At 42.9% G+C, this 25233-nt stretch overlaps 1 protein-coding gene across 6 annotated transcripts in view; it reads left to right on the forward strand.

Annotated features, from left to right (window-relative positions):
• meis2a (Meis homeobox 2a) overlaps nt 1-25233 on the forward strand; it is a 185715-nt gene that overhangs the window by 107993 nt on the left and 52489 nt on the right. For all 6 annotated transcript variants that reach the window (XM_082516454.1, XM_082516458.1, XM_082516455.1 and 3 more), the window contains 6 exons: nt 275-501; nt 2095-2236; nt 2532-2582; nt 2976-3026; nt 3541-3690; nt 11827-11941. In XM_082516454.1, the coding sequence (XP_082372580.1) occupies nt 275-501; nt 2095-2236; nt 2532-2582; nt 2976-3026; nt 3541-3690; nt 11827-11941 (736 nt within the window). The remainder of the gene's footprint in view (nt 1-274; nt 502-2094; nt 2237-2531; nt 2583-2975; nt 3027-3540; nt 3691-11826; nt 11942-25233) is intronic.

Consider the following 25233-nt stretch of genomic DNA (forward strand, 5'->3'; position numbering starts at 1 on the left):
TAATTCGATCTATTCGCCCACCAAACTCTGTTCCGCGGAGCTCCCAACTTATTATGTTTTTGGTAATGACACACCGAGTAGCAGATATAATATATCACACTTTTCTGCCCTGGCTGCAGCGTAATTTTCCACTGCGAACGCTTTTTTTTTTTTACTTTCTTCTTTGAGTTTGTTCAGAATGACACGGCATGCTTTACTTTATACATTTGTTAAGAAAAGAAAAAGTAGCTTAACCGGAAAGTCGGCTGACTTTTGTTCTAATTTTAATTCCTAGTACGATGAGCTGGCCCATTATGGTGGGATGGACGGAGTCCCGGCGTCGATGTACGGGGACCCGCATGCTCCCCGGCCGCTTCCCCAGGTCCACCACCTGAACCACGGACCGCCGCTGCACGCCAGCCAGCACTACGGAGCCCACGCTCCTCATCCGAACGTTATGCCCACCAGCATGGGCTCCGCTGTCAACGACGCTTTAAAGAGGGATAAAGATCAAATTTATGGGTAAGGTTTACACACGGATCTTATACGCGCTCACGCACCTTTCCCCCCCTCAACTTTGCAGCTTTTCTTTAAGTTTGCTTTGTTGGAGTTTCTCTCCCACTACTAAATTTAAATAGTGTTTTGTGCAGGTTTGACCGCAATTTTGGACCTCTATTGTTGGTTAGGGGAGTTTTGTTGATGTGTAATTTTACACTCATTGTACAAGGCATCGAGCAGCCTGCAGTAAGTAAGAGTATGAGCCTTAAGCTTGAAATACAAGCTGTAGAATAACATGGAAGCTCGCTGTTCATAGTCCAACCTCCAAATACAGAGACTGCAAAGAATTATGATAAAAAATTATTTTTTAACATCATTGCAATTGCTCCATAGTGCAAAGTGTGCCTTGTAATATCGCTGCACACTAATATTCCTCCATCGTAAACACAGGCTATACTTATTAAAACGTTCTTGTTCCTGCATGCAAATATATTGTAAAGGGTTTCAAAAATAGTTTGCAGTGACACACACACATACACACACACACACATACACAGCCAGCGCGTTACAACACATTAAATGTCTTTATAATTTTATCACATTAATCTACAATAATGTAAGAACTGGCAGGCTACTTACTACTGAGGGCAAAACTAAAAAAAAAAAATGATTACAGATAATGCTCACTAATACGTACACAGTAAGTGCTATAATCCCGATATAATCTGGGATGTGGTGTAGAGTAAATCTAGCTCATCATTTCTATTTTTCTTGCGTTTTCATATGGGAAATTGACTCTATTCTCTTTAATACCTAAATATATACTTATCACAATTAACTAAAAAGCCATTGTCAGATTTATCCAGTTATCGCTGGTGATAGAAATAAGGAGTTTGCTGAAATTATAATCTGCATTTTAAAATGATTTGGGCGATTGCCTCAAGATGTTGGATGACTGTAACAACTGGAAGATAGAGTTTACACATTTCACCTCTGTGAAACGATGAAGATGTAGGCCTGTGTTAAAACAGCAGTGATAATAATATTAAAGTCTTCGGTGACGACGTCTTAAGTGTAACTCTGTGTTTTTGTTTTTATCCCTGGCAACCGTATAATTTCTTAAAATTCCACTGAAATCTGTCGACAGTCAGCTTTGTGTTTTGTTTGAAGTTTTGTTCACTTCTCAGTCTTTTGTCTTTCGCACTGCAAGAAATGTCTGTCTCGAGTCGATTAATAACATATGAGACCTCAATTGGTAAAAGAAAATGTACCAAACGGGGTTGTCCACATGCATGTGTTACTAGAAAACGACTAAGAAGACTTTTCTAAAATCAGACACACTGTTTTAATTGTCGCCGTCCATTTTTAACATATTTTAAGACATGTTTTGATAGTAGAGTAATAAAAAACAAAGAAACAACTAGACAGCGGGATAAAAGTAAAAACAAAAATCGAGATAAAATATTTTTTTAATTATGATTATTGTTATTATTAGTTGCAGTAAGAATTTGAAGAGCAGGGAGCCGACTAATACGCAGGTAGACTGGACATTTTTTACAGTGGGCATTGTAGAGCCGGTGTGCTGTTTGTACTCAGGCCGTGTTTCCCCTCTTGCAGTCACCCTTTATTTCCACTCCTCGCACTGGTTTTTGAGAAGTGCGAGTTGGCGACGTGTACTCCGAGGGAGCCCGGCGTAGCAGGCGGCGATGTCTGCTCTTCAGACTCCTTCAATGAGGACATTGCAGTCTTTGCCAAACAGGTCAATTTTGCAGTTTAAAAAATATTTTTGGATGGTGTGTCTGCGTCACGGCAAATAGTTTCCCGCTTGCTTTATTTTCTTTTTACAATAAAAAGTTCCCTTTTTAATTATTTGTGACTGTTGTTAATTACAGAATTTTCACTTAAAACAGAAGTTTTTGCTTCTTTTTTTTTTTGGATTTTTGTTGTTGTTGTTGTTGTTGTTTTTTTTTTTTTTCAATTTAAAGTTGTAGCTGTGGGCCACATTCCACACATTTCATGCTAAACTAACTTTGACATTTGGTGTATTGTTTTAGGTCCGAGCAGAAAAACCTTTATTTTCATCAAATCCAGAGTTGGACAATTTGGTAAGCGCACTTCTTTGTCTCCCACTTCCAGTTCCCTCCGTCGGTATACTGAAATGTCCACAGCATCTCGAAGTAAATATGTGAACATATGATTTAGACTTCCGCACTGATGTCAGATCAGTTTAGAATTGAGGCTGTGTGACCACATTGGCCGCTGTCATTGTTCAATCTTCCCATCTGACTTACCCAGCTGACCACTGTGTAATCACATATTAGAAGTGTAAGAAGTTAAAAAATATATAATATTTGCATGCTCTCGCTGACTGTCGTGCACTCATAACTATTTTATGACACAACAGCCCGTTCTCACTTCCGAGGCGAAAAAATGTACATATACATTAATCTTGTCAGTTTTGTAATTTTAATTGTTATTTTTGCTCTTTTTCCACTCAGATGATACAAGCCATACAAGTATTACGGTTTCACCTCTTGGAATTAGAAAAGGTAATTTTTTATATATCTTTACGCTCTCTAAACTTCACCTACCACACGCACAATATGACTGCAGTGTAAGCGATATCACTAAATGTGCTCTAGAGGTAATCACTGCTGTACATATATCACGGATATGAAAAAGAACAAGAAAATAAATGCACCGAGAGACGTTCTGATGATGCTCATTTTCATAAAATATGCTGCTTTATTTAGCCAACTATCGATGCAGATGAAGTGGATATTGATAAAATATGTTAGAACCTCTTTGCCCACGTTGCTCATTGTTATTGATCTGCAGATTTGGTTTCAGCTACTCATTATTTCGCCAGCTTACGGCGTGCCGTTTATTATTATTTCTTTTCGTCGTTCAACTTGTTGCTCCGGCCTCAGGAGAATAATAAGCTCTGCAACAATTTCACTATTGTTTCCTCGCCGCCGATAATGCCTCTTAATTGAAGTTATTCTTGGACCTGGCTGAAGCGTTTCCCCATCCTGAGAAAAGGTGTTTTGTTCCCCTTTCTAGGTGCACGAGCTCTGCGACAATTTTTGCCACCGGTACATCAGTTGTTTGAAAGGAAAAATGCCAATAGATCTAGTTATTGACGAACGGGATGGCAGCTCAAAATCAGATCACGAAGAACTTTCGGGATCATCGACCAATCTTGCAGATCACGTGAGTAACACGAGCTTTTTTTGTATTCGTAATTTGTTATGTGCTGTTTTTGTCTGTCTGCATGCGCATCTGCTGCTGAAAAAGACCAGGGACACATGAGCCCTTAGTTTTCAGCAAACAATGCATTTGAGTAGCAATCGACCATATTCAAATATATATATATTTAAAACAATAATTTTATAATAATCACATTGTTTGATTTATCTAATAGAGCCAACTTTGGGGGCTACTTAGCTTCTGCTCAGTGTGTGTGACCCTGCTGTGCCATCAGTAAATAGAGCATGCTCTGTTCTGCAAGGAAAATCTGCCGATCGATGTTCTAAGGTCAAAAGCTAGATGTGATACAATAGAGTGAGTTATTGTTTTAGTCTTTTGATTAGGGGCAGTCATGTGTGCATAACGCGTCCGTGCTTGCTTGCGTGCTGGAGGCTTGAGTGGGTGTGTACGTGCGCGCGATAAAGGGTGCGCGTGCGCGTGTGCAAATCGCTGCCCTGCGTTCGTGGAGAGTGGCACGCTGAAAAAAAGACGTAAAAAAAAAAAACGCGAGGCAATTATCTGTTACGCAGGTTTAACGTTAAAGCAGGGTATCAACGGTAAGCTTTAGCTTTAGGCCAATATTTAAAAAGAAAAAGGCTTTATATTTGGGGGCTGTGGGAGCTGAATATGGCCTGCGCGTAAAGCTGTGGATTTTGCTGCAGAGGTGGAGAAAGTGGTAGCCTATTGAAAGAGATCTCAGAGCTAAAGGCTTACCATCAATGTCAAGTTCACAAGGCATATGATGGTTCGTCTGGAGGCCTTCCATTGCTGTTGATGTTAATGTGTTTAATTGTTTCGTATTGATTGCCGTGTGGTTTGCTCTGCAGTTGCTTTCTCCTCTGCGACCCCCCCCCCCCCCCCCCCCCCCCCTTTATGGCTGGAGGCTCCATAATGCTAAATTCAATTATATGCACCTGAAGTACAGTAGCTTTAAATTTGAAGATCGATTGTCTGCTTTAAATTGTACATTTTCGGCGTAATAAACACAGATTCTAACTCCCCCCTCCGCAGTATGGATAGAGCTGACAGTGTAGTACTAAGTTCATATTTGTGAATTACTGCGTCTTCTATGTCTGCGATAAAGCTAATGTTTTAGTGGGGGTGGCGGGCTGGGAGGGAAATCGGCTAGTGTAACAAAGTGACTAGTTAATATCTGCGCAGCACAAGGCCAAGCCTATTAGGAATTAAAGCAGATTTAAGTGTTATGCAAAGTCTCTGCGCTGCATCTGTTGGGTCTGGCTATAGGCCTAGTGGATTTCCTTTGAAAGCCCGTCGCCTGTGCAGGGCCACGCAGCGCGTCACACAAGGTGAAGCGAAGCGTGTTTAGCCCGAAGATGCCGATGCTGGTTTGAGAAACGGTCAAAACGGCAACATTGTGGCCCTCCAACACAAGTGTAGAAATGAGGCATGCTGTTGTTTAAAGTGCAGAGATTAGATAAACTAGCCTGTTTAGTTTCATGGCAGATGGTTGGCACTCAAGCCAATTTCCAATGGTGCCTCCAGTGCTCAGACACCAGCTTTGTCATCAGTCCACTTGTAAGAAATATTTTGATAATTAGAAAATTAAATATGCCAATAAAGCAAATCAGGAGCAGCAATAAACAAAGAAGGTTGCATGACAAGCCATTTATCTCGGGGTTGTTTGAAATGACCACCTCATTAGCTATTTAAGTTTGAGGGATTTATTTCACTTTTGTGGCACCAATGAACTTTTTATTATACCTAACTGCTGGGCTGGATTTTACTAAAGCAGGAGAAAGTCTTTTTTTCTTTTCCTCTCTCTCCTTATTTGCTTTCAGAGCTGTGTCTGTGCAGAGTAGGGATTTTTTTTAAAATAATGGCTACAATTTATGGAAGCATACATACTCCAGCTTATTGTTTTTAATAAATAGAGGTGCAGGGCAGTGTGTGAGAACATGTGTGCACCTCATGATGCTTAAGTGGGAATAATATTTGCAGAAAGGGGAAGAAAGCGAAACTACAGTATAGTGCAGCCATGATCTAAAAACCTTGTAATAAATAGTTAACTGCACTAGCAGTCATTGCCACATCTATTTGAAAAGCGTCCAGCTTTGCATACCGAAAATGTGTTTTCAGTATTTGGACACAATACACCCCCCATCCTCCCCCAAAAAAGGCATTTGGCTGCCAAACTGTGCCGATGGATGGGAAACAATTTCTGTCACTCTTGTCCTGATTTATTTATTCTATCTATTCACTTCTATTATTGGGCTCTATTTTATTATTCATTTTTGTCCTCGCATCTCATTGAGGAGAGGAAGGCGGCTTGATAGTTAGATATGCTAATTTATTTAGTTAGAATCTCACACGTCCATTTTTCTTTGCTTTGATATGCATTTTTAATATATAGCCTTGGGCTACATCTCATTTGGTGAAAGTCAGTTTTTCTGGAGAAGATCAGGCTCTTCAGTGAGGAGGCAGCCTGTTGAGCTTGTTTTTTATGTGTGCATGTTTGTGTTACCCCTTCCTTTCTATCGCTTTCTTTTTCGTTCCCGTCCCTTCCTCATACCTTACTGCGGAGCTTTAAAGTGTAGTTGTATTTACATTTGAATGCAGCGTGGTCTTAGAGATGATTGGCTTACAGCATATATCAGGATAAGGCCTCACTGACACTGTTGATTTCCCTCATTCGCTTGCGGTGACTATCTCAAGCATGTAGCCCACCCAGTGTTTCCTAACTCATTGCCCCTCCTCAGATTGACTCAATCATATTTAAAGGAAAAATAGAATTTGTATTACACATGAAGGGTGATAGGAAAAAAACACACACACAGTGGTGTAGTTTTGCAAAAGGTTGGTGTGTGCACTTGTCACTGGTTTGCTCTCGTCTTTTAATTAATGAATAAAATTTCTGTCTCTTCTATGCTACATCCAATTAGGGAGACAAATAGAATTAACAGTGTCTGAGTATTATCTGTTCTAATGAATTAGCCTTTGTGTCTTCTTGTGCTATTGTGCCGCTTCTTTAGTCAAGCTATTAGCAGAAGGGTTCTCATTTCTTTTATGCATATGCATTATAATGCTGCGACTGCAGTAGAATTTCTGCATAGTTTAAGATTTGCCAGACAGAAACTCTGTTGCATTCAAAGATCCCACTGCTTTGTTTTGGAGATCTTTCCTCAAGGAGTGAAAGTGCTCATAGTTATGGTATAGCTTATTTTGCAATTTGCTTGGCTGTAGAAAACAGGAGGAAAAGCCTTTTCTGCTTAGGTCTCTAGCTCTGATAAAGGCTCTGGGCGCTGTAGACCAATGGTCAAATGCACTGATGTCACAGGTTTAATCAAGTAATGCAATAGCTCATCTTGAGCCTGTGCATAAGTGTGTGTGTGTGTATTTGTGGAGGTGCGTGCCCAGGAAGATCCTGTCCTATTTCTGTACGTCACTATGCATAGTGCAGCGCATACGCAGCCCTCTGCCTGTGGACAGCGAGCCCTCAGGCCAAGCTTGCCTGCTGAACCATGCAATTTCTCAGTTTTGGAGGTGTTCTAATTCTACTAGCTTTGTCCTCCTCGAGGGCCGACTACGTTTGGATATCATGAAAACAGTGCATTGTTGACTTGGGACGCTCTGTCTGTTCTACGCAATTGTTTTGTGATGGTGGGATGTCTGGCCTTACATTTCCTATTTGAATTGTGTTCAGTGGCAGGGCCTTGTTGGCAGGCATATCTAATCATCGGTATGGCGGCTGAAGAGAGGCTATGCTAACTTGTTGCATCTTCCGCACTCCCCTATATTTGGCTGAAAGCATGGTGTAAATGACTGCAGTGATCAGGAGATTTATATTAACTTGTACATTGTTATTTTAAAGGAATGAATGAAAGCACAAGTGTTTATAACATTTTTTTTTGCCATTTGATTTTTTTGGGATATATCATATTAAGCTGTGCCAAACCCATGAATCACTTTTTTAAAAAAAACGTAATCTCTTCTTTCTTTGCACACATAATGTACTACAGCGAGTAAAACAGCTTTTGCCTCAGAGAAAGTTTTCAGGCATAAATACAATCAGACAATCCTCCTTGTCTGTTAAAACATGCTGTGGTGAATTATTAGCTGCTAAATTAAGGACTTTTTATATTGTGGGTAATTGAGGGGGTTGTAAATGCTTAGCCGTTCAATGGAAGTGCACCTACACTTTTCTGAAGTGGCTGTATATAATTACGAGCTCAACGCAACAGAAATGTGTGAGAAGTTTTTCTCTTTCTTTGTTTATGCCATGTGGCAAGATGTCTTGAAATGTCACATCGCCTCATGATTTACGGCGCCGTGTGTTTCTGGTGCGTCAGCGATTCCTTACATGTTCGGCACAGGATCTCTGTAGCTGCTCCGCGCACTGATAGCTCAACATACGCGCACACGCACGCACACACACGCACACACACGCACACACACGCACAGACTCACAAGGTTAGTCGTTCTCAGCCTGTGTTACACTGCTGCTACTGCACCAGATTTCCCCCTTTCCCTCCAGGCTTCTGGGGAATTTTTGAGGGAAATTCAATGATGCTGCTAAATCAATTTTATTTGAAATTCCTAGGGATGTAGGCAGAGTGCAGTGAGGGAAGTGAAATTGTGCCAGGCAGGTGTTTGTAAATGAGAAACAGGGGACAGTGGCAGAGGAGACGGCAGCATTCTCCCACTCTCCTGCGGCCTGGCTGCACTACGAGCCTTCCTTCCCATATTGTCTCCTGCTTTTATATTAATTACAACTTGTATTAGCAGCCGCCAGTTGCTAACCCCAGCAAATAGAAAAGGCTGCCTCTAGAGACCCCTCTTCTTTTGTATCTTATTCTCTATCTAGTCCTGCTGTGTACATTTGTGTGTGCGTTTCCTCCTGCACATGTATGTGTGTTTGCTTGCTGGCATTCTCCTCTTCCTCCTGGTAACACTGCTCTTTAACACAATTAGCGAGGAGCATGGAGTGAACCGTGTTTGACTCCTAATTATGCCCAGCTTTAGGGAATAGTCACATGGGCTGGAGGCCCTTTTTGTCTCTTTTGCATCTTCCCCTGTTTTATTCGAGCACTTTTTGTGTAGGTTGAAGACTGTTTGTGTGACATGATTTTTTTTCCTGCAACTTGTTTGAACTTTATCAGACCCACAGGGGTTGTGGCAAAATGGTTGTGTGTGTTTGTGTTGCACGGCGCAGTGTCTGATGATGCACCCGCCATAGCTTAGAGAGACCCACTAAATTATTCATAGGGAGGAAAGGCTGTTGCTTTTGTCGCCTTGTTGAGTGTGGAAAGTTAACACTGTTGTTTTGATATTCGTTGTCTTGTTTTGTACACACGCTTATGAATGAGCGGTGACTTACAGGTACTAAAAGAGAAGTGTGCGCTCCACTGCATATGCATTGGTCTTGTGTGCACTCTATTATTATTATTAGGTCATATAAAGTGCTGCAGTCTTCTTTTTCCACTGTAAGAGCCAAACTAACAAAGCTTTATCTACATCCCCACATAAAGGCCCATTAAATCCACAGGGTAGCAAATCACAGCAAAATATCATTCCCTTTTACACCATTAGATGAGGTGTCTTTGAATTTAATTTAGTGCCAGCGCCATTAAAAATGACACATTACTCTGCAATGATAGCTAAATTAAGTCCTATCGATTCCACTGTTGCATTAAAACCATAGCTGGCTGTGGCCGTGGCTGGCAAGTGTTAAAGGGAGAGATAGAATGAGAGAGCAGGCATGTGTGAGAGCAGTGAGCACAGTTTTTCAGGTCTGTCTTGTGTCTCGCCGGCAGTGGGTGTCTCATTGTGAGGAAGTAGAACCCAGTCATTTTCTTCTCTTGGAACAACAACAGCCCGTTCTGAGAGCCCAGAGCCCAGCTCTGCTTAAACACACTATTCACTCTGGGAGTCTGGGATTTTTACCTCTCCTTTCTTCCTTCCCTCTGTGTTGAACACGACAAAGACAAAATTAGACTGCTTTCAGGGGGTTGATGGGCTTTTCCCACATTAGGGATTTTACTTAGCCTGCGCTGTGTTGAGAATAACAGAGAATTACTATAACAACAGACCTCGTTCCCATGAAGTGTTCCATGTGTTGATCAGTGGCCCAGAGAGTGAACACATCGTAATCATCCATCGCTCTCAGTACGGGGACACTTTCCCCTTCACTCACTCTGGAGGGCTAAAACCCACGCACGGGCTATTGTTCACGTTGTCTTCTTACCCCTCTTCTGAGTAATTCTCTGAGCTCTTTATCTGATTGCCATCCGGTGAACAGCTGACGCTGAGAGGGCCTTGAGTGGAGCGCGGGGTCTGAAGGGTCTTGTGTGTTTCTGTCTGCTGTTTTCAGCTCCAAGCTGTTTGAGAAAACAGCCCGCCTTCCCCAAAAAACTTAGCAGATAAAAGGGCCTCGCTTACAGGCATAGCAGCAGCCTCGCCTCCGCAGCAGAACAAGCACCAGCACATCAGGACTGTGTGCCCAGGGGACCTCGGCAGCGGCGTGTCTTTAGTCTCTGTTTCCCTGCGAACCTCGATTAGTCTCCAGGCTCTATCCTGTCTGTCCTCTTCGAGTACAGCTTACTCTGACTGGGGCACAAAGGCAAGCAGGCAGGCTCCTCTCTGGTGGGGACTGAGGGAAAAGTTCATCAGAAACTCTGCTCAAGTTGGACAAAATGGTAAAAACGGTCTGTTTCTAGGAATATACTGTGGCATGTACGTTTTCCCTCTACTTTCATATGTATGTATATGTGTTTATGTGTGTTTGAGGGAGAAAAAAACACGTAGCGGGAACTGAGAAGTGGGTTGAGGTTTGTGGGAAGCCTTGGTGCAGGCCTGTGTTTGTTTGGCTTGGGCTCTGCTCAAGGGGCTGCTTCTCTCGGGCCCCAGACAACGTTAGGCTCAAGTTTGCCAACATTTTGTCATCATACTCAGGTGACATGTTAAACTGGGAAAGACTAGCGAGGGCTGCGTGAGCTAGGATGTCGTATCAACTCTGTGCGAGAGGCTGTTTGGAGTGCGTAGCCGATTGAGTCTGTGTTTGTGGGCACAGATGTAGTATATGACGTGATCAGTCTGTCCCTCTATTGCCTGAATGGCAGAGGAAATTCCAGCTCTAGTCTGCCTTCATGTGGCTCTGATAAAGCCTTTCCTGTACAGTAGAAAATCCTGTTTCCCTGTGTGTACTGACAGGGGAGTGGGAATGACCAGGAAAGAGAAGAGGAGCCGAGAAATTGAGCTGGACGTAGGGCAGGAGAGAATAAAATCAACTTAAAAGCTATGAATTTGTTTATGGTTATTTCTTTGAAGTTAGCCAGCAGGGATTTTAACACTTCTTTTCACGATGCCTTTGTATATATGAAAGTGAGTGTGCGTGCATCTGTGTTTATACTTCTTGCTCTATTATGTCATTAGCATGTGTGCATAAGTGTATTTCAGCAAGCCTCTGTGGGCGTGTGTGTATGTCAGTGTGGGCGTGTACACATTTTTGGCAGATTAGCAGGAGAATCACTGTCATATCTTATTTTCATTTCTGACAGTGGTAATGATTAATGGCGGCTGTGGTGTGTTTGGACTTTTTACCTCTATATTTCTCACTTGACACGGAAGTCTCAATTGGTTATGGTACAAATGAACTGCACTGGGCTCCGCCATATGTGTTTAGACTATTACTCACAAGCGCTCTACTTGCAATGTTCAAAATCAAATGCCACATTAACGGTGCTTTGTTTTGCCCTCATACATTAATGAAACACTTTGATTACAGCGTTTTGACTTATAGCCAGTTGCGTTGGTGTATTCGTTTGTTTCTATTCAATCACTGTAGCTACTTTGATTATCTGCTAGCTGGGAAATAAAGGAGAAAAAAAGCTGCGGAAACAAACAGGCCAAGGACCTTCACGATGCATTTAGACTCTTACAGATGTCACTTTCACATTTCCAGCATTCTCATATGAACTCTCTCTCTCTCTCTGTGTTCCTTTCCTCTCTATCTTCTTCTCCTCCAACTTCTCCCCCTCCCTGCTCTCTCTCTGCTCCTGGTTTGTGGTTTGGATGGGGAATGTGGTTGGATGCACGGATGGATGGATGGATCCCACGCTCGCTTTCTCCTTTTTCAAACCTCAGAACCCAGCTTCCTGGAGAGACCACGATGACGCCACCTCCACACACTCAGCCGGCACACCGGGGCCCTCCAGCGGGGGACATGCTTCACAAAGCGGTGACAACAGCAGTGAGCAAGGTGAGTCAGTACAGAAATGGGCATGCACATGCATGCACATTCGTAACACATGCGCACACATTGGTCTAGTTTTGCGCTCAAGCCCTAGCACATAAACATACATAGATTTATGCAGGACATATTAATCATCACGCATGGATTTGCCAACTCTTCACTTTAACCCTGTCTAATGTGAGCTCTATAGTGAATAGGTGGCACATCTCTCTTTACACATGTCCCAGTCCTTTTCCTTTTGCACTTTGGATTATCCAATTTTTTGACTGGCATCCATGTAAACACAGTCACACCTAAAAATGAACATGCTTATCCACTGTTGTACTCGCACTGAAATACCAGCAACAGCCACAGGAATACCATACCAACCTAGTAAAAGGCTTTCCAAAGTGTTGCTATTTAGAGAGCTGAACAAAAGCTGGTGATTAATAGTATATTTCTGCCAGTTCTTTCTTGAATTTAAACCATATTAACTTTGCCTGCACAACAGCCCCTAATTATGTCTCACTGAGCCTTGTGTTATCTACTACACGACCTGCCAAACACTTATAATGCATTTCAAATCAAATGCATTTGAATTTAATACAGATAGTGTGTTTGAGTCACAGCGACCTGCCTCGTATTTTTGTCACGGTCGGTATCAGTTTTGACATGAAAATTGTCAAATGTACGTGCTGTTAGGTAAGTTTCTATATGAAAGCGAGCGTTAAATTCGTGTAAAATTAAAGTCGATTAAAAGTGAAATCTGCTGCCTGAACCGAGAGAGCAGATGAAGAGTTCCTGACCCCACTTCTCTTGTCTTCATCTTGTTTTGAATGCACCAGAGATGTGTGCTTTTGTGGGTCTCTTCTGTATCCATGGGTGCCCTCTGGCAGTGTCCAGAGTTTTTCATGAAATTTCATCACGCTGTCTAAACACAGAAGCAGACTCAGATACACACCGATACCAGCTCGCTCACAGAGCAAAGCTGCTCGCTCTGCCTGTTCTGTGCTATCATTTTGCCAATAAGCAGTCAAATGTATTGATGATGTGTACTTTGTGGTGGGGCTATTTAAATCATCTCCTGCTCCTTAGACGGAAGCCCCTGAAACATTACTGACCACAGCAGACATCTGTGGTCAGTTGTGTCAGAACTAGTTGAATCACAGCCTGGTTGGAAAAATAACTAAGACTGGTAAAGTAATAGGATATGTCTCAGTAACATTGTTCAAGGAAAGAATTCTTGATCATAATGCGACCCTTAATAAATCTACTTAGGCATTGTTTTTCCTCTTCCTGTGACAGATGCAGAACTATCTGTTGGTTAAAGACACTACAGAGTGCCCTGCATGCTCACAGACAGCATAAACAGGACATTTTGTTATGCAACAAATGTCTTAAATGTCTCAAATGTCTTAAAACTAGGACCTGATTGATACTGGATCATGCAAATACAGTATCTGTCTGAAAATGACATACGTCATTTTCATACACGTAGGTATACGTACAGTATGCTAGGGTTATATTGAAAATGATGACATTGTTGTTTATTTATTTAACCGCAAACTAGGTGGAAACTTACTCTGCAAAACCGTCTGCTCAGCTCTAATGCTAATCTGCTACATGTGCTCCGCAGACAGTGCTGAGAGCATTAGCAATGCAGACAGAGCTGCTCTGTCAACAAACTATGTGATGACATTTTCTGCATTATGTTATGCAAAAAAATATACGTATATATCAGACAGTACTAATATATTCGACATCGACCAATATAGGCCGATTTTACTGGCCAAGTGATGTATGAGTTGAACTATACTTAAAACTTTAGAAAAGAAAAATCCAAGAAATTGCTGTGATTTAAATGGATTTTCTGCTTTGAAGTCATAGTATTAGTTAAAAACGTAGCATGACAGATCAGAGGACAGAGCACACGTAGAGTTTTTGCACTCCTCTTTGTAATTGCAAAAGAAGCACGGGAGATGAAGAGCAACCGAAAGAGGAAGGGGATGAGAGAAAGAAATGCACTGCCTATTGATTATCTTACACACATAAGTACAAGTGACCTGTAATCCACAGAGCACTTATCGACTCCTTTCCCCACCGTATCCAGTAACAGCCAATCAATACGGGCCAAAGACAGTTACGGTATAGCACCGCGTTCTGGGCCAAGATAGACCTAGACTAGATCAGGTCCACAGCCTGACCTGCACGCAGTGTTAAATGCAAAATCCACCAGCTCAAAAATATTTAGCCGCTAGAAAAAACACAAACTAAGCAGCTTAGAAGAGAAGTGGAGATTTGAACAAAGCTGAAGAACCACAGAAGTACAAAGGTTAAAGAGCAGAGAAGGTGAAAAAGTAGGATCAGGGAGGAAAAATGACTAAGAGAGTAAAAGGGAAAAAGACCAAGGGCAGCTGATTTAATGGTCTAATGAGGCCGTCCTCTAGCCAGTTGTTTTGTGTGAGGCATGCTCTGACCTTTCGCTTCGCTCGGGAGCCCCGCCGCCTCATTTTTCACATTCTTGCAATTACGTTAACGCTTGAAGCGCTCGCTGACTCCCGACTCTGGCCCTTCCATTCTGACAGAGCCTTCCCTCTCCAACCTCTCCACCTTTCCCGCCTCGACTCTCTTCTCCTTCACGCCGCTCCATGCATGATCTCGCCTCCTATCTCGATACATTTCAACATAAAATTTGTAGTCCGCACTCTCAAGTCCACAGAGAAAATGTGAAATGTGGGCTTCACTTCAGTAATGGGGTCTTTAACAGCTTGGCCCCTGTTAAAAGGGGTGACAATGTGGATCGGTTGAGGAAGACAGAATAGATGGGAGAAAGTGAGAGAGGAGCACAGTAAAAGAGCGCGTGAGATCCACGCCGCTTTTAGGTTTCGGCTGCCAAGAAAAACATCAACTTTTTTTTTTTTTGCCGTCTTTCCTCTTAAAAGGTGTGTTCTATCCGTGCTTGAGAAACACTGAAATCAAATTTTAATCTAGAAACATCCTTGCATGAAATATGACACCAGTCCATTTGTCCCAGAAATATCAAAGGATCTCTGACAGTGACCAAGTCCACTTTGCTTTTTTTTGCCTTTCCCTGTTAGGGGATGTACACGAGAATAAACGTCTGTATCACTTGCTTACCGTTTCTTTTTCTTTCTTTTTTTAAAGTGCTGTAAGCACCGTCATACAGGACTCAAGAGGGTCGCTTTGAACACAGTCCTCTTCTAAAGTCTTTGGCTTGTATCTCAGTGCTGAGCGTTGTTCTGAACCTGCGCCAAAAAGCAATTTAACAAGTGTGCAAATATGTATTATCCCTCGTGTGGAATAATTTATTGTCAAGCAGAAAACCAAGGTGAAGCATGTTCGTAGCTGTCAGTAAAGAGTGCCAGCTAAGGTTCTGACACATATTAAAAAAAAAGTTTTCTGTACAATTCTCAGATCTGCATCCTTACCCTAATCCCTCTGCTTAACAGACTTAAAAAAAAAATACTTTTCTCAGAATTTCCCTCCAAAAAAGGAAATATGAGTTATCGCCCTCGGGGCAAAATCAACGCTCTGACTCTCAGAGAGTGACTCCCTATGTTCTAGCTAGATAAATAAATACAAGGGGAGCCAGTTCAGAAGGTAACACACAATAACTACACTGGCTCTGCATTCACATCATTTTGATTAACAGTCCTTTGGAGCTTTTCCAAGCTTATCTTGAAACATCATCGACATCAGTTGCAGGGAGGTAAACTTGATGAATGTGCGTGCCTTAAAATAGCACTCGTTTCCAAGCAGGTGTCTGTTATATGGTAAGCATCCAAAGTGTGATGGAGCAGTGTGATGAAATACTCTACACGTTTGCCCACACCAAACACAGTAAAGTCAAATGCACTCAGTCATGAACAGTAAATCCCCAACACTGATTCAGCATGGTAGGTAATGCGTTTGTCCTCCTTCTGTATGTGCATATGTGTGTGTGTGTGTGTGTGTGTGCGTTTGAGCATGCCGCAGCTCCAGTCCACACTTGTAATTATTAGCTATGCATGAAGACCAAATCCACGTTGACATCTTGAGTGCCGAGCAAAGGGCCTTTCTGTACTGTTCCAAGCTTCTACTGTAGATGGACAAGGCTCAACAGAAGAGAGGAGAAAGCATTTTGTACATTTTCTCAGCAATTGAACAATCCCCACGCTCTGCGGATAGACCGACTCCCCAGAGAGACTGAGAGAGGCAGAGATGGAGAGAAAGGGAGGAAAGAGAGGGAGAGCTTGAGTGTTCAGCTCCAAGGGAGCACGTTGCGCTTGATGGTGTTGTGGTATGATTGTGTTTGTGTGTGTATATGTGTAAGCGTAGGGAGTGTGGTGAGTTCCTTTGGCCCTGGCTAGGGGCCCCAATCAGCAAGGTCTTTGTGGTTGAGCTCACTAGAAAGAGGTCATTTCTGTTGGGGACTCAGCTCCTTGTGTCCCAGCATGAACAAGCCCTGTTGGATCTTATAGTTTCCAGACCTTTGGCTTTGCTTTTTTTAAATACAGTATTTCTCAGGGCTCAAGAAGATGCAAATGTGCAGGTAGAAAAAGAAAGAACATGTAATCACATTAGAAAAAAACACAGCAATCTTTGGTAAACACAAGATGGAAACCTTGTTGCATTTTAGTAGCGTATACTCCAGCTCTGGAGTGATCGTTGAGGTGTGTCTGTGTATTTACAATGCATAATTTGCATGTGTGTGTATTTGGTTGGGGGGTGGAGGTTGTATGCATGTGCATGTGTTAGCTGGTTTCTTCTAAGTGCCTGTTAGAGTTTAATTTAGTGTAGTAATTAAAGCTGAACACTGGCCCATAAACAACAGATAAACAATAATGCAGGCCCAAGCCCTGCTGTTTCATGGCTCTCACTCCCAGCTGTTGGAGCACTGATAATCTTTTACACAGTTGCCCCCACCTCACCACAACACAATACTGAAGCAACAAGGTTTTCGCATGTGCGCATGGGTGTTTTTTAGTGTGCGATGGCAGAGGCTGAACAAAAAGGGCTGAAAAGGCACATAAACACACAGGATATGTCCACTTCCTCTCTCAAAAGAAAACAGAGAACCACAGAAAAAGCAAAGAAAGTTTAAGAGTAATATGGCTCTGTGGCCATTTACAAAACCAGATCAGCAGGGAGATAACTTAAACATGAGTATGTGCAGCCATGACGCGCATACAGCTTGCTATATCTCAGTCAGTAGCCCGCACTTAACATAAACCAATGGTATACTTGCTTAATGACAAAACAAACAATGCTACAATGTTTCTCAATGAGCTATGGTGCTCAGCTTTAGCCATGCCACTGCATGTCAGTCACATGTTAGTCAGGTGTCTGTTATGGAAAGAGTGCAACATGTCTGTCTGATGGTTTGTTGGGAAGGGGCAGGGCCATTGTTGAAAGCTGAGAAGTGTTGCTGTGCGGGGGGAGAAAACATGGTACAGAGGGGATACTTTCATGATCCCATTAGCATAAAAGAGACTAAATTATTCATGTGGAGTGCTTAATCTATGGGGAAAAGTATAGTTAATGCACATAGTTTTAAAATGGATCTCTCCTAGCCTCGGCTCTAACACCAGATTCTTGCTGGATTCAGCATTCGCGGGCATTTACGGGAATGGCTGTCACTCTCTCTTGCACACAAACACACACATAGACATAGAATGTGCGGGCATATGTGCACACTTGCCTAAGCACTGCTGCACTTCAAGCTGTTTCAAGGGTCTCTGCTCTCAGGCTCATCCCCTCTCTCCATAAGTCCCTTTCCCATCCTCTCTCTCCCCCTTTCTTTCCATTTGTTCCTCCATCTCTCTCCTCTTCTCTTTCTCCCACCCCCTCCCTCACTTACTGACTCGCTCGTACTCCTCTCCTCACTCACCCTTCTCTGTCTCGCTCTCAGTTCCGCAGACTACCTGGCCCTCATCCAAAATGTGATTAAAGAGAATGATCAGCTCCCTCAGCTCCCACTTTCCTTCCTCCCTTCCGCTCTCTCTTCGTTCTTTTTTTTTGGGTTTCTCTGTCTTTCTTCTGACCCTGTGCTATAGCTTAAAAGACTGGAAAAAAAGGTAATGTAAAAGAATAAAAACTGTCAATACAGCCAGTTTCCAGTAACATAGGCTTCCCACAGTATTACCACCATCACCACCTCTTGGTCTTCCATCCACGCTCCCTTTTTCTCTTAGCATCTCTTTTCTCCTTCTGGTTTTTCCCCTCTATCCACTGACCTCTGCCTCAGTACTGTGCTGGCTCCTTTCACTCTGATCCATAATCACAAACAGGCCTCTGGTGTGACTTGGCCCAGCCCAACCTGGCCAGGTACTGAGCCTACGCCACAGGAAAAACGTCTTTACTGTGTCAGCCTAATGTGCAAACTAATGTTTGGAGAACATAGGGAAAAAATTATCCAGATTATTCTGACAGCAGCTGAGGAGAATTTCTGTTTCACGCCATTAAGGGGAAACTTGGGGGAGATTTTTCTTTCTCTCTTTCTTTTCCTCTGTTTCTCTGAGAAGTAGATGAAGGCCAGCTTAACTGGGAGTGAGCTGAGCATAGCTAAAAAGCACAGAGGAAACGGTGTTGCAGGGAAGTAATCAGGATTGAACTCCAGTAAAAGGAGGGGAGTGGCTTTTAAATTCTTTTACCCAAAGGCTTTAGGCAAAAACAAAGACAGTGCAATGCTGTTGTATCAGTTCATTATACAGTGGGTTTACACACCCTTGTTCCATTGCTGATTACACCAGCGCATGTGGTGATGATGAGAAGTGCACAGGGGTCTGATGTAATATGGCTAAAAGGGATTTGAGCGCATGCCCCAAAGGGCATTTCCATGTCCATTAATGCTGCCACTGCTGCATTTTCACGAGGACGACAGTGCTTCGTTTCTTTAAAGGGAGAGAGTGTTTTCCCAGGAAATTTTCAGTCTTGTTTCAGCAGGCTAGCCTGAAGGGGGTCAGCCAAGAAGTCACCCTTAAGAGGTGATAATCCAATTGCTTTAGTCCTCACCAGATTTGTTTTCCCCTTGTCTGGCGGTGTGTTGGTGTGTGCGTGTGTGTTTATAGAGAATGTAAGCATGTGTGTGTGTGTGTGTGTGAGAGAGAGAGAGAGAGAGAGAGAGAGAGAGAGAGACAGCAAGATGCCACTAGTTTCTGTGTCCAACCCCAGGCCCCGTTCTAGATCAGAAAGAGGTTATGGGGGCCAAGTCTGTCAAAGGCACACCTGCAGGGAAACTCCAAAAACCTTGACTGCTAGCTTACATGAGCCAGTTTAAGGTGTGCTTATTTGGAGTTTAACCCCGACTTCAAATGTCCTTTCCCTCTCTTCCCCTTTGTGTTTGACCAATGGGCCTTGCACTCTTTTACTTTCATTTCTTTCTTCTGCCTCCCTTGGCTCTTTAATCTCTTTCACCACCCCCACCCTCCCAGTTCTCCTCCCCTGATGTCAAAACTGCACATCACAGCAAAGGTCCCTCCAAAAGACAGCACATGGTTGAGTAGAGTGGCTTAGCAAGGCTAGCTAAAGCTTGTTCACTTGCTGTGTGGTTTTTTTTCTCTTGCGTAAACCAGGGTTTAGACACTAAAGCATATTTGGAACCGAGCAAAGCAGCTATACCCTACAGGTAGTGCTTTAACCATGCTGCCACCATCCAAAAGAGTGGGAGGATGATAAAGGAAGTGTGTTACAATCCGAGTTCTTCCTCTCTGCTGCTGATTTTCACGCACACATCTTTCACGTTTATGCAAAGCTTTTGAGGGCTTTATGCAAGATAAGCTCATTTTCTAGTCTGATTCCCACTCTAGTACATGCTTTAATGACTCTTAAAGCCAAGGGCTGCTTTTTTAGGCATAATAGCAGTCCTGCGGTCTCTCAGTTTCCGTGTAGCCAGGGTGCTTTTTCCACACCTGATCACTTTTGTTCACCCATTTTATGGCTATTGGGGAGCAGGCGGAGGTGAGTGATTTGACAGTGGTTAGTGCCATGAGCCCTAATGTTTATTGGAAGCAAGCGTCTAATAATTTTTGATTACCCCAGAGGAGGTATTAGCCATGTTAGTCAGCAAGGATAATTTCTTATTTACATGCCCCAAGCAGTGAACACTCCGAAGGAACACTGGGGCTAAATGCGCAACAAAACGAATCAAACATGCCAAACGAGATGCTCCATCCTGGCTGGCTGCAGGGCTGAAGCTGAGAAAACCTTCATTATGCATTTACCATAATTCATTTAGAGGGTTATCAATTTGCAGAATACAGAGGAGATGTTTGGAGGGGGAAGCAAGAACACCATATCAAACGAAGGAACAGAAAAAGGAACAAGGGAAAGCGAGATGAAAAGGAGTGAGATATTCAAGGATAGCTCAGTGCCTGTATTTTTAAAATGTTGTTCCAATTACACACATTTCCATGTTCTGAGGCAGAACTTGCATGGTAAATGGTGCAATCGCTTCCCTTTTACCAGTGTCACGCTCCACCCCCTAAAAAAAGCACAAGCTGATTTGACTTTAATGAAAGCTGTTTAGCTCAGGAATTTTCTTTTTTTTCTTGCAAGATTGAGGCTACACAGAGATGTTCTAGTTCAAATATTGTCATTCTGTTCATTTAGGGTTTCTCTTTGTTTGCCTTCAACCCTGCTTACTCAAGGGTTTTTTTTGTATCTGTCTATCGGTGTGGATTTTAGGACAGTTACTACATGTTTTCATTTTTCTCTCCTGGCAACACATACGAAGAGAAGAAAAAGACTTTTAAAAGCATCTTTCCCTCTGCCATCAGGCAAGGATGACTAAGGCCCCATTAGAACAATTGGAGGAAACTTAGGGAGACGGGGAGTATTTAAAGGAATGAAAGCAGCAAGAAAACACCACTATCTTGTGATAACCAGTGCTTTGGTTCATTATCTCGAGACAGAAACCCCCACCTTGGAAAAAATTGCACTCACTTTGGTGCTTCATTCAAAAATACAACAATGAAAACAAGAAAGGCAAGAAAAAGCAAGACAAAAAGGAAAGAACTGTAATATTTTCCAAAGTGAAGGGAAAGCTGCATTGTTTAGCACAAATGCTTACTCCCAGGGATACAGTCCGTAGACAACTGAGTGTCTGCAGGAGACATCTGTGAAGCCTGACCTTGTGACCTTGGAAAAAATGCTCTTAAGGTGGGGGGAAAACTGCCTTTTCCACTGCATCTTGGCCTACAGGACAGCCCAGGAGCAGCACAACAAACACAACCACCACAGAAAAAGAACAACCCAACATACAGTCAATAAGAAAGAAAATGAGGCAGAAAAAAAGTGTGATTTATATTGAGGCAAGTTAACAAGTAAGGAAGCGATGGATGCTGGAAAAAAAAAGGAACTGAATACGAGAAAGAGAGGGAGGGAAAGAAACAAGAGGCAGAGAAGATGTTAGAGAAAACACAGATGGACTTGGTCTGAATAGTGCCTCACAGGCCTGGCTGTCTCTTACTCCTTTGGCCCCCCATGAGATCATTTTCATCCTTTATGAGTCAAAAGGAAGCCTGGTTGAAAATGAAAGGTTACACAAGCCAGAGCCCAAGCCCTCGGAGTGAGAGAGGAGAAGATCCCCGCTGCAAGGGCCCTGCTGCTATTCAAAGCACCTGCCATTGTGTGGGCGCTCATCCAGCCCTATTGTTGTGCAGAAATTAGTCGTGCTCCCTTTGGCTCCCTTCGGCTCCAGAGGCATGCGGCAAACCCCCTTGTTGTTTCGGGTTCAGATACATGGTTGGATGCGTGGCCCCGGCTACCATCACCACTGGCTGTGGCCCTTTGCCCTCTCTCCAACAGCACACTATCGCGTTGTGTTTTCCCCCCCTCATCCTCTCAATGCTGTTCACTTCTCAAGAACACTTGCGAGCCAACATTCCTATAGTTTTCTCCATCTTTCTTTTGTACTCCTACTCTCATTTTTCCTTTGGTGTATATGCTTATTGTTCTTTGGAGCACCCTCATTATACCCATGGTTATATTTTAAGGGCCTCTCTCTTTGATTTTGGTCTCATGGGGAGTGAGTGGTGGGCTGGTGGGAGCTGTAGGCCTGGCCCGGCTCTCAGGGCTCCCCAGCCAGCGTCTCGGAGAGTAGGCTTGGGGGTATTGTTGGGTTGGCTACCACACTAGAAGCACTGGCGCTACTGCTATTGCAGTGGGTGGATGTGAGGGGAAAATTGAAAAGTCAATAGCGAGGCCCCACAAAAAAAAGAAGAAGAAAAGAAAAAAAGAGTGCAAAACAAAAGGAGATGGAGAGCTTCAAAAAGCTGAGAGCTATAGAACACTGCTAATTAATAGCATCAGACGAAGAGCTTTTTTCCTTCCTTCTGGAGCTCTGATGCTGCATATTAACTTGTGAGGCAAGGCAATTAGGAGCTCAAAGCATGTGTCACGTCCATCTGTTGACCATGCTATGTGAGGGAGAATTGATAGGTAAACAAAAAGTATGCACTGAGCTTCAAGGAAAATAGAAAGCGCGTAAACACTGTAGTACAACCCTACCTTTATGAAACTGCTGAATCAGCAATAATTGTGATAGTAGTTCATTTCAGTAATTCCTGCAGCTATAGTTTGTGACAGTTCCTATATGTCAAAATTGTGGGACACACATTCAATAAATACATATGTTGATGCCTTTCTTATTACTATTACTGAACAAAGGAAAACATTACTGTTGAAAAGTATATGTAGGTTGGGTTTTTTTTGTTTGTTTGTTTGTTTGTTTTCTCGGGGGGGGGGGGGGGGGGGTTCTTAAAAAAACAGTAATTGGCTCTTATTCTGTCTTTACACGCAGCTAACATCACGTAGACTGTGATGAAGTGCGACTTTTGGTGGGTCAGCGTTGCAGATTGGCACCAATTTGAAGTGGCTTTGCAATTTGTATTTTTCACTGCCGTAATAGGCTCCTCTCTCAACCATCGTACCATCGCAATTTCCACTTCCAACAGCTGTCAAGCCCCTAAAATCAAAATTAGCGCCATGGAATTGGGCCTTAATGAAATGACCTGCTGGATTTACCTTAAGGAGCAGGGCGGACAGTCAGTACTAGCCTCGTCAAAACCCTCTCTGCGCGTGCTGCGGTCCCATTAACAAAAGGAAATAGTCTGTAAATGTATTAAGCACTACTTCCATTTTCTAATTATCTTTCCCTCCTCCCTACATAATTCATTCAGTCATTCATTAGTTCTTAATATTAAAAAAAAGGATTCTGTCTGTTCTTTTTTCGTGAGATCACCAATTATTTGTCACTATTTATTACGCCGTTGTCTGGGGGGAGGGGGTCTATATTTTATGTTCCACCACAGCATCTGTCTGTATGAGTTTCAAATTGAAAATCTAGCATTATTCATATAAAATTTGCAAAAAATAAAGAATAAAAAAAGGCTCTGAAACTACCCCCCTCCCCCTCCCCACCTTTGCTTCCTATAGGATGAGGTGAATGTGTGCCAAGGCCCAGTGGAGGACACTAGGCCCTGGTTATTGACTTGTAAAGAAGCCGTTAGGTGAGGGGTCTTGACAAGACATGAGCGGCTGAGTCTCTTGTAAAGCTGTATCTGATTTCTCTGCTAGTTGACTCCCCGGAGAGATCCGTTCTACCCTCTGTTGATCACACTCTCACTCACAGCTGTATGGAAAATGCAGCGATGAAAAAAAAAATGAAAGAGTAGTTTTGTGAAAAAACGAAAAAGTGAAAAACAAAACAAAAAAATACTTACATTCAGTATGCCACGAGTGCCTCGCTCGGTGAGAGTGAGAGCCAAGGAAGGAGGGCAAATGAACCTAAGTAATCAATAGACAGGTGTTGTCTCTCAGTACGGCACAAGATAACTCTCAAATTAACGTTTTGGTGAGCTGTGTAATATATACTTGTCTGTAAGGGCATCTGCATTTGTGTTGGTGTGATTGGATAATAACAAGAGTGAAGTATCAGCAAGAGGCAGACAAAGCAAGTATCAACTTAGCGAGATCTTCACTCCACAAAGATCTGACTAATTTATGAGGGTAAACTGCTCTGACAGAAAGAGAGATGCAGGTGAAGGGAGGAAGTTTTCATTGGCTCTCTAGAGCAGGCCAACCCAAAACCCTGGAGGGATCTCTCTCGGTTTGAACTTTATCAGGGGCTACGCTTAATCAATATACTATCGGAAAAAGAATTAATTACTAAAGCAGAATAAAACAGCTGCATTTTAAACCAAGGATTCATCAATTCTGTAATCTCTTGGTTACAGCTCAGGTGTCAGGAGGATCATTTCAGCTCCATGTAATGAGGAACTGTGGGAGTTTACCCCAGCCCTGTGCTGCTCTCCTCCTCCTCCACCTTTCTCTTTCTGACCCCTCCTTCCAACCAAAACGCTTCCTTATTACCCCGTTCCTTACCTTCTCAGCTCTTTGTCATTTACCTACAATATTCATCTCACTCCTTTCTCCCTGCCCTTAATACACTGACTGTATTGCACTCTTTTATACCCCCACCCCTACCCCACTACATTCCCTTCCCACCAAATTCCTGTCTTTGCAGGGATGGGACGAAAGGGTATTAAATTTGAAATCTCTGGTGCGAAAGCCGACTAGAACGGGACATTCCCGCTGTTGCAGCCATCAAGCCGGACATTCCTCTACTAAGACTGAGACACCACTGGTATTGTGAAATGGGGAGGGGGGAATAAGAGATGGGAGAAGTTGGTGTAAGACTTGAAAAACAGCATACCACATTCTTGTTGTATATTTTAAAAATATATATTTTTGGTGTATAACATTAGAATAAAAATCAAAGGAGAAGGTGAATTAGAATGAAATGAATGGTGTATGGAAAGAGGAGCCATGCAGGAAGTATCCCCTGTTTCAAAATAATCTTGGCAGCTCTGCCGTCGCTGCCACTGACATCCACCCATCGCAGCCCTTGACCCTGGTCCAAAGCCTGTAAACGGACTGTCCTTGACTCCCCATAATGGGAGATTTCAAGGCAGGTTGAGAAGGGGTTATGGGTGATGAATTGGGTTTTTAGTGAGCTCATTAGGAAGCCAAACAGAGTTTAGACTGTCGGAGCGGAGCAACAGTGCAGTAATCAGTTCTGCTCGCTTTGTTCCCTGCCTCCAGGACATTTGTGTGGAAAAAAAAAGAGAGCGAGGAGGAAAGAAAAAAAAACTTGGCATTTGGCTGATGAGAGGGCTGCTGAGCAGAGGCTGCAATCTGATGGTTGACTTGTTGATTTATAAACCTTTTAATTCATTTACTCTACCAACCCCTCCACCCTCCATCCCCACCCCCAGCTCTATATAGACAAGCCCCCCCCCAATCTTTGTTGAACTCTT

The sequence above is a fragment of the Aulonocara stuartgranti genome (assembly GCF_965226115.1).
Source record: "Aulonocara stuartgranti genome assembly, chromosome: 19".
Taxonomy (NCBI): domain Eukaryota; kingdom Metazoa; phylum Chordata; class Actinopteri; order Cichliformes; family Cichlidae; genus Aulonocara; species Aulonocara stuartgranti.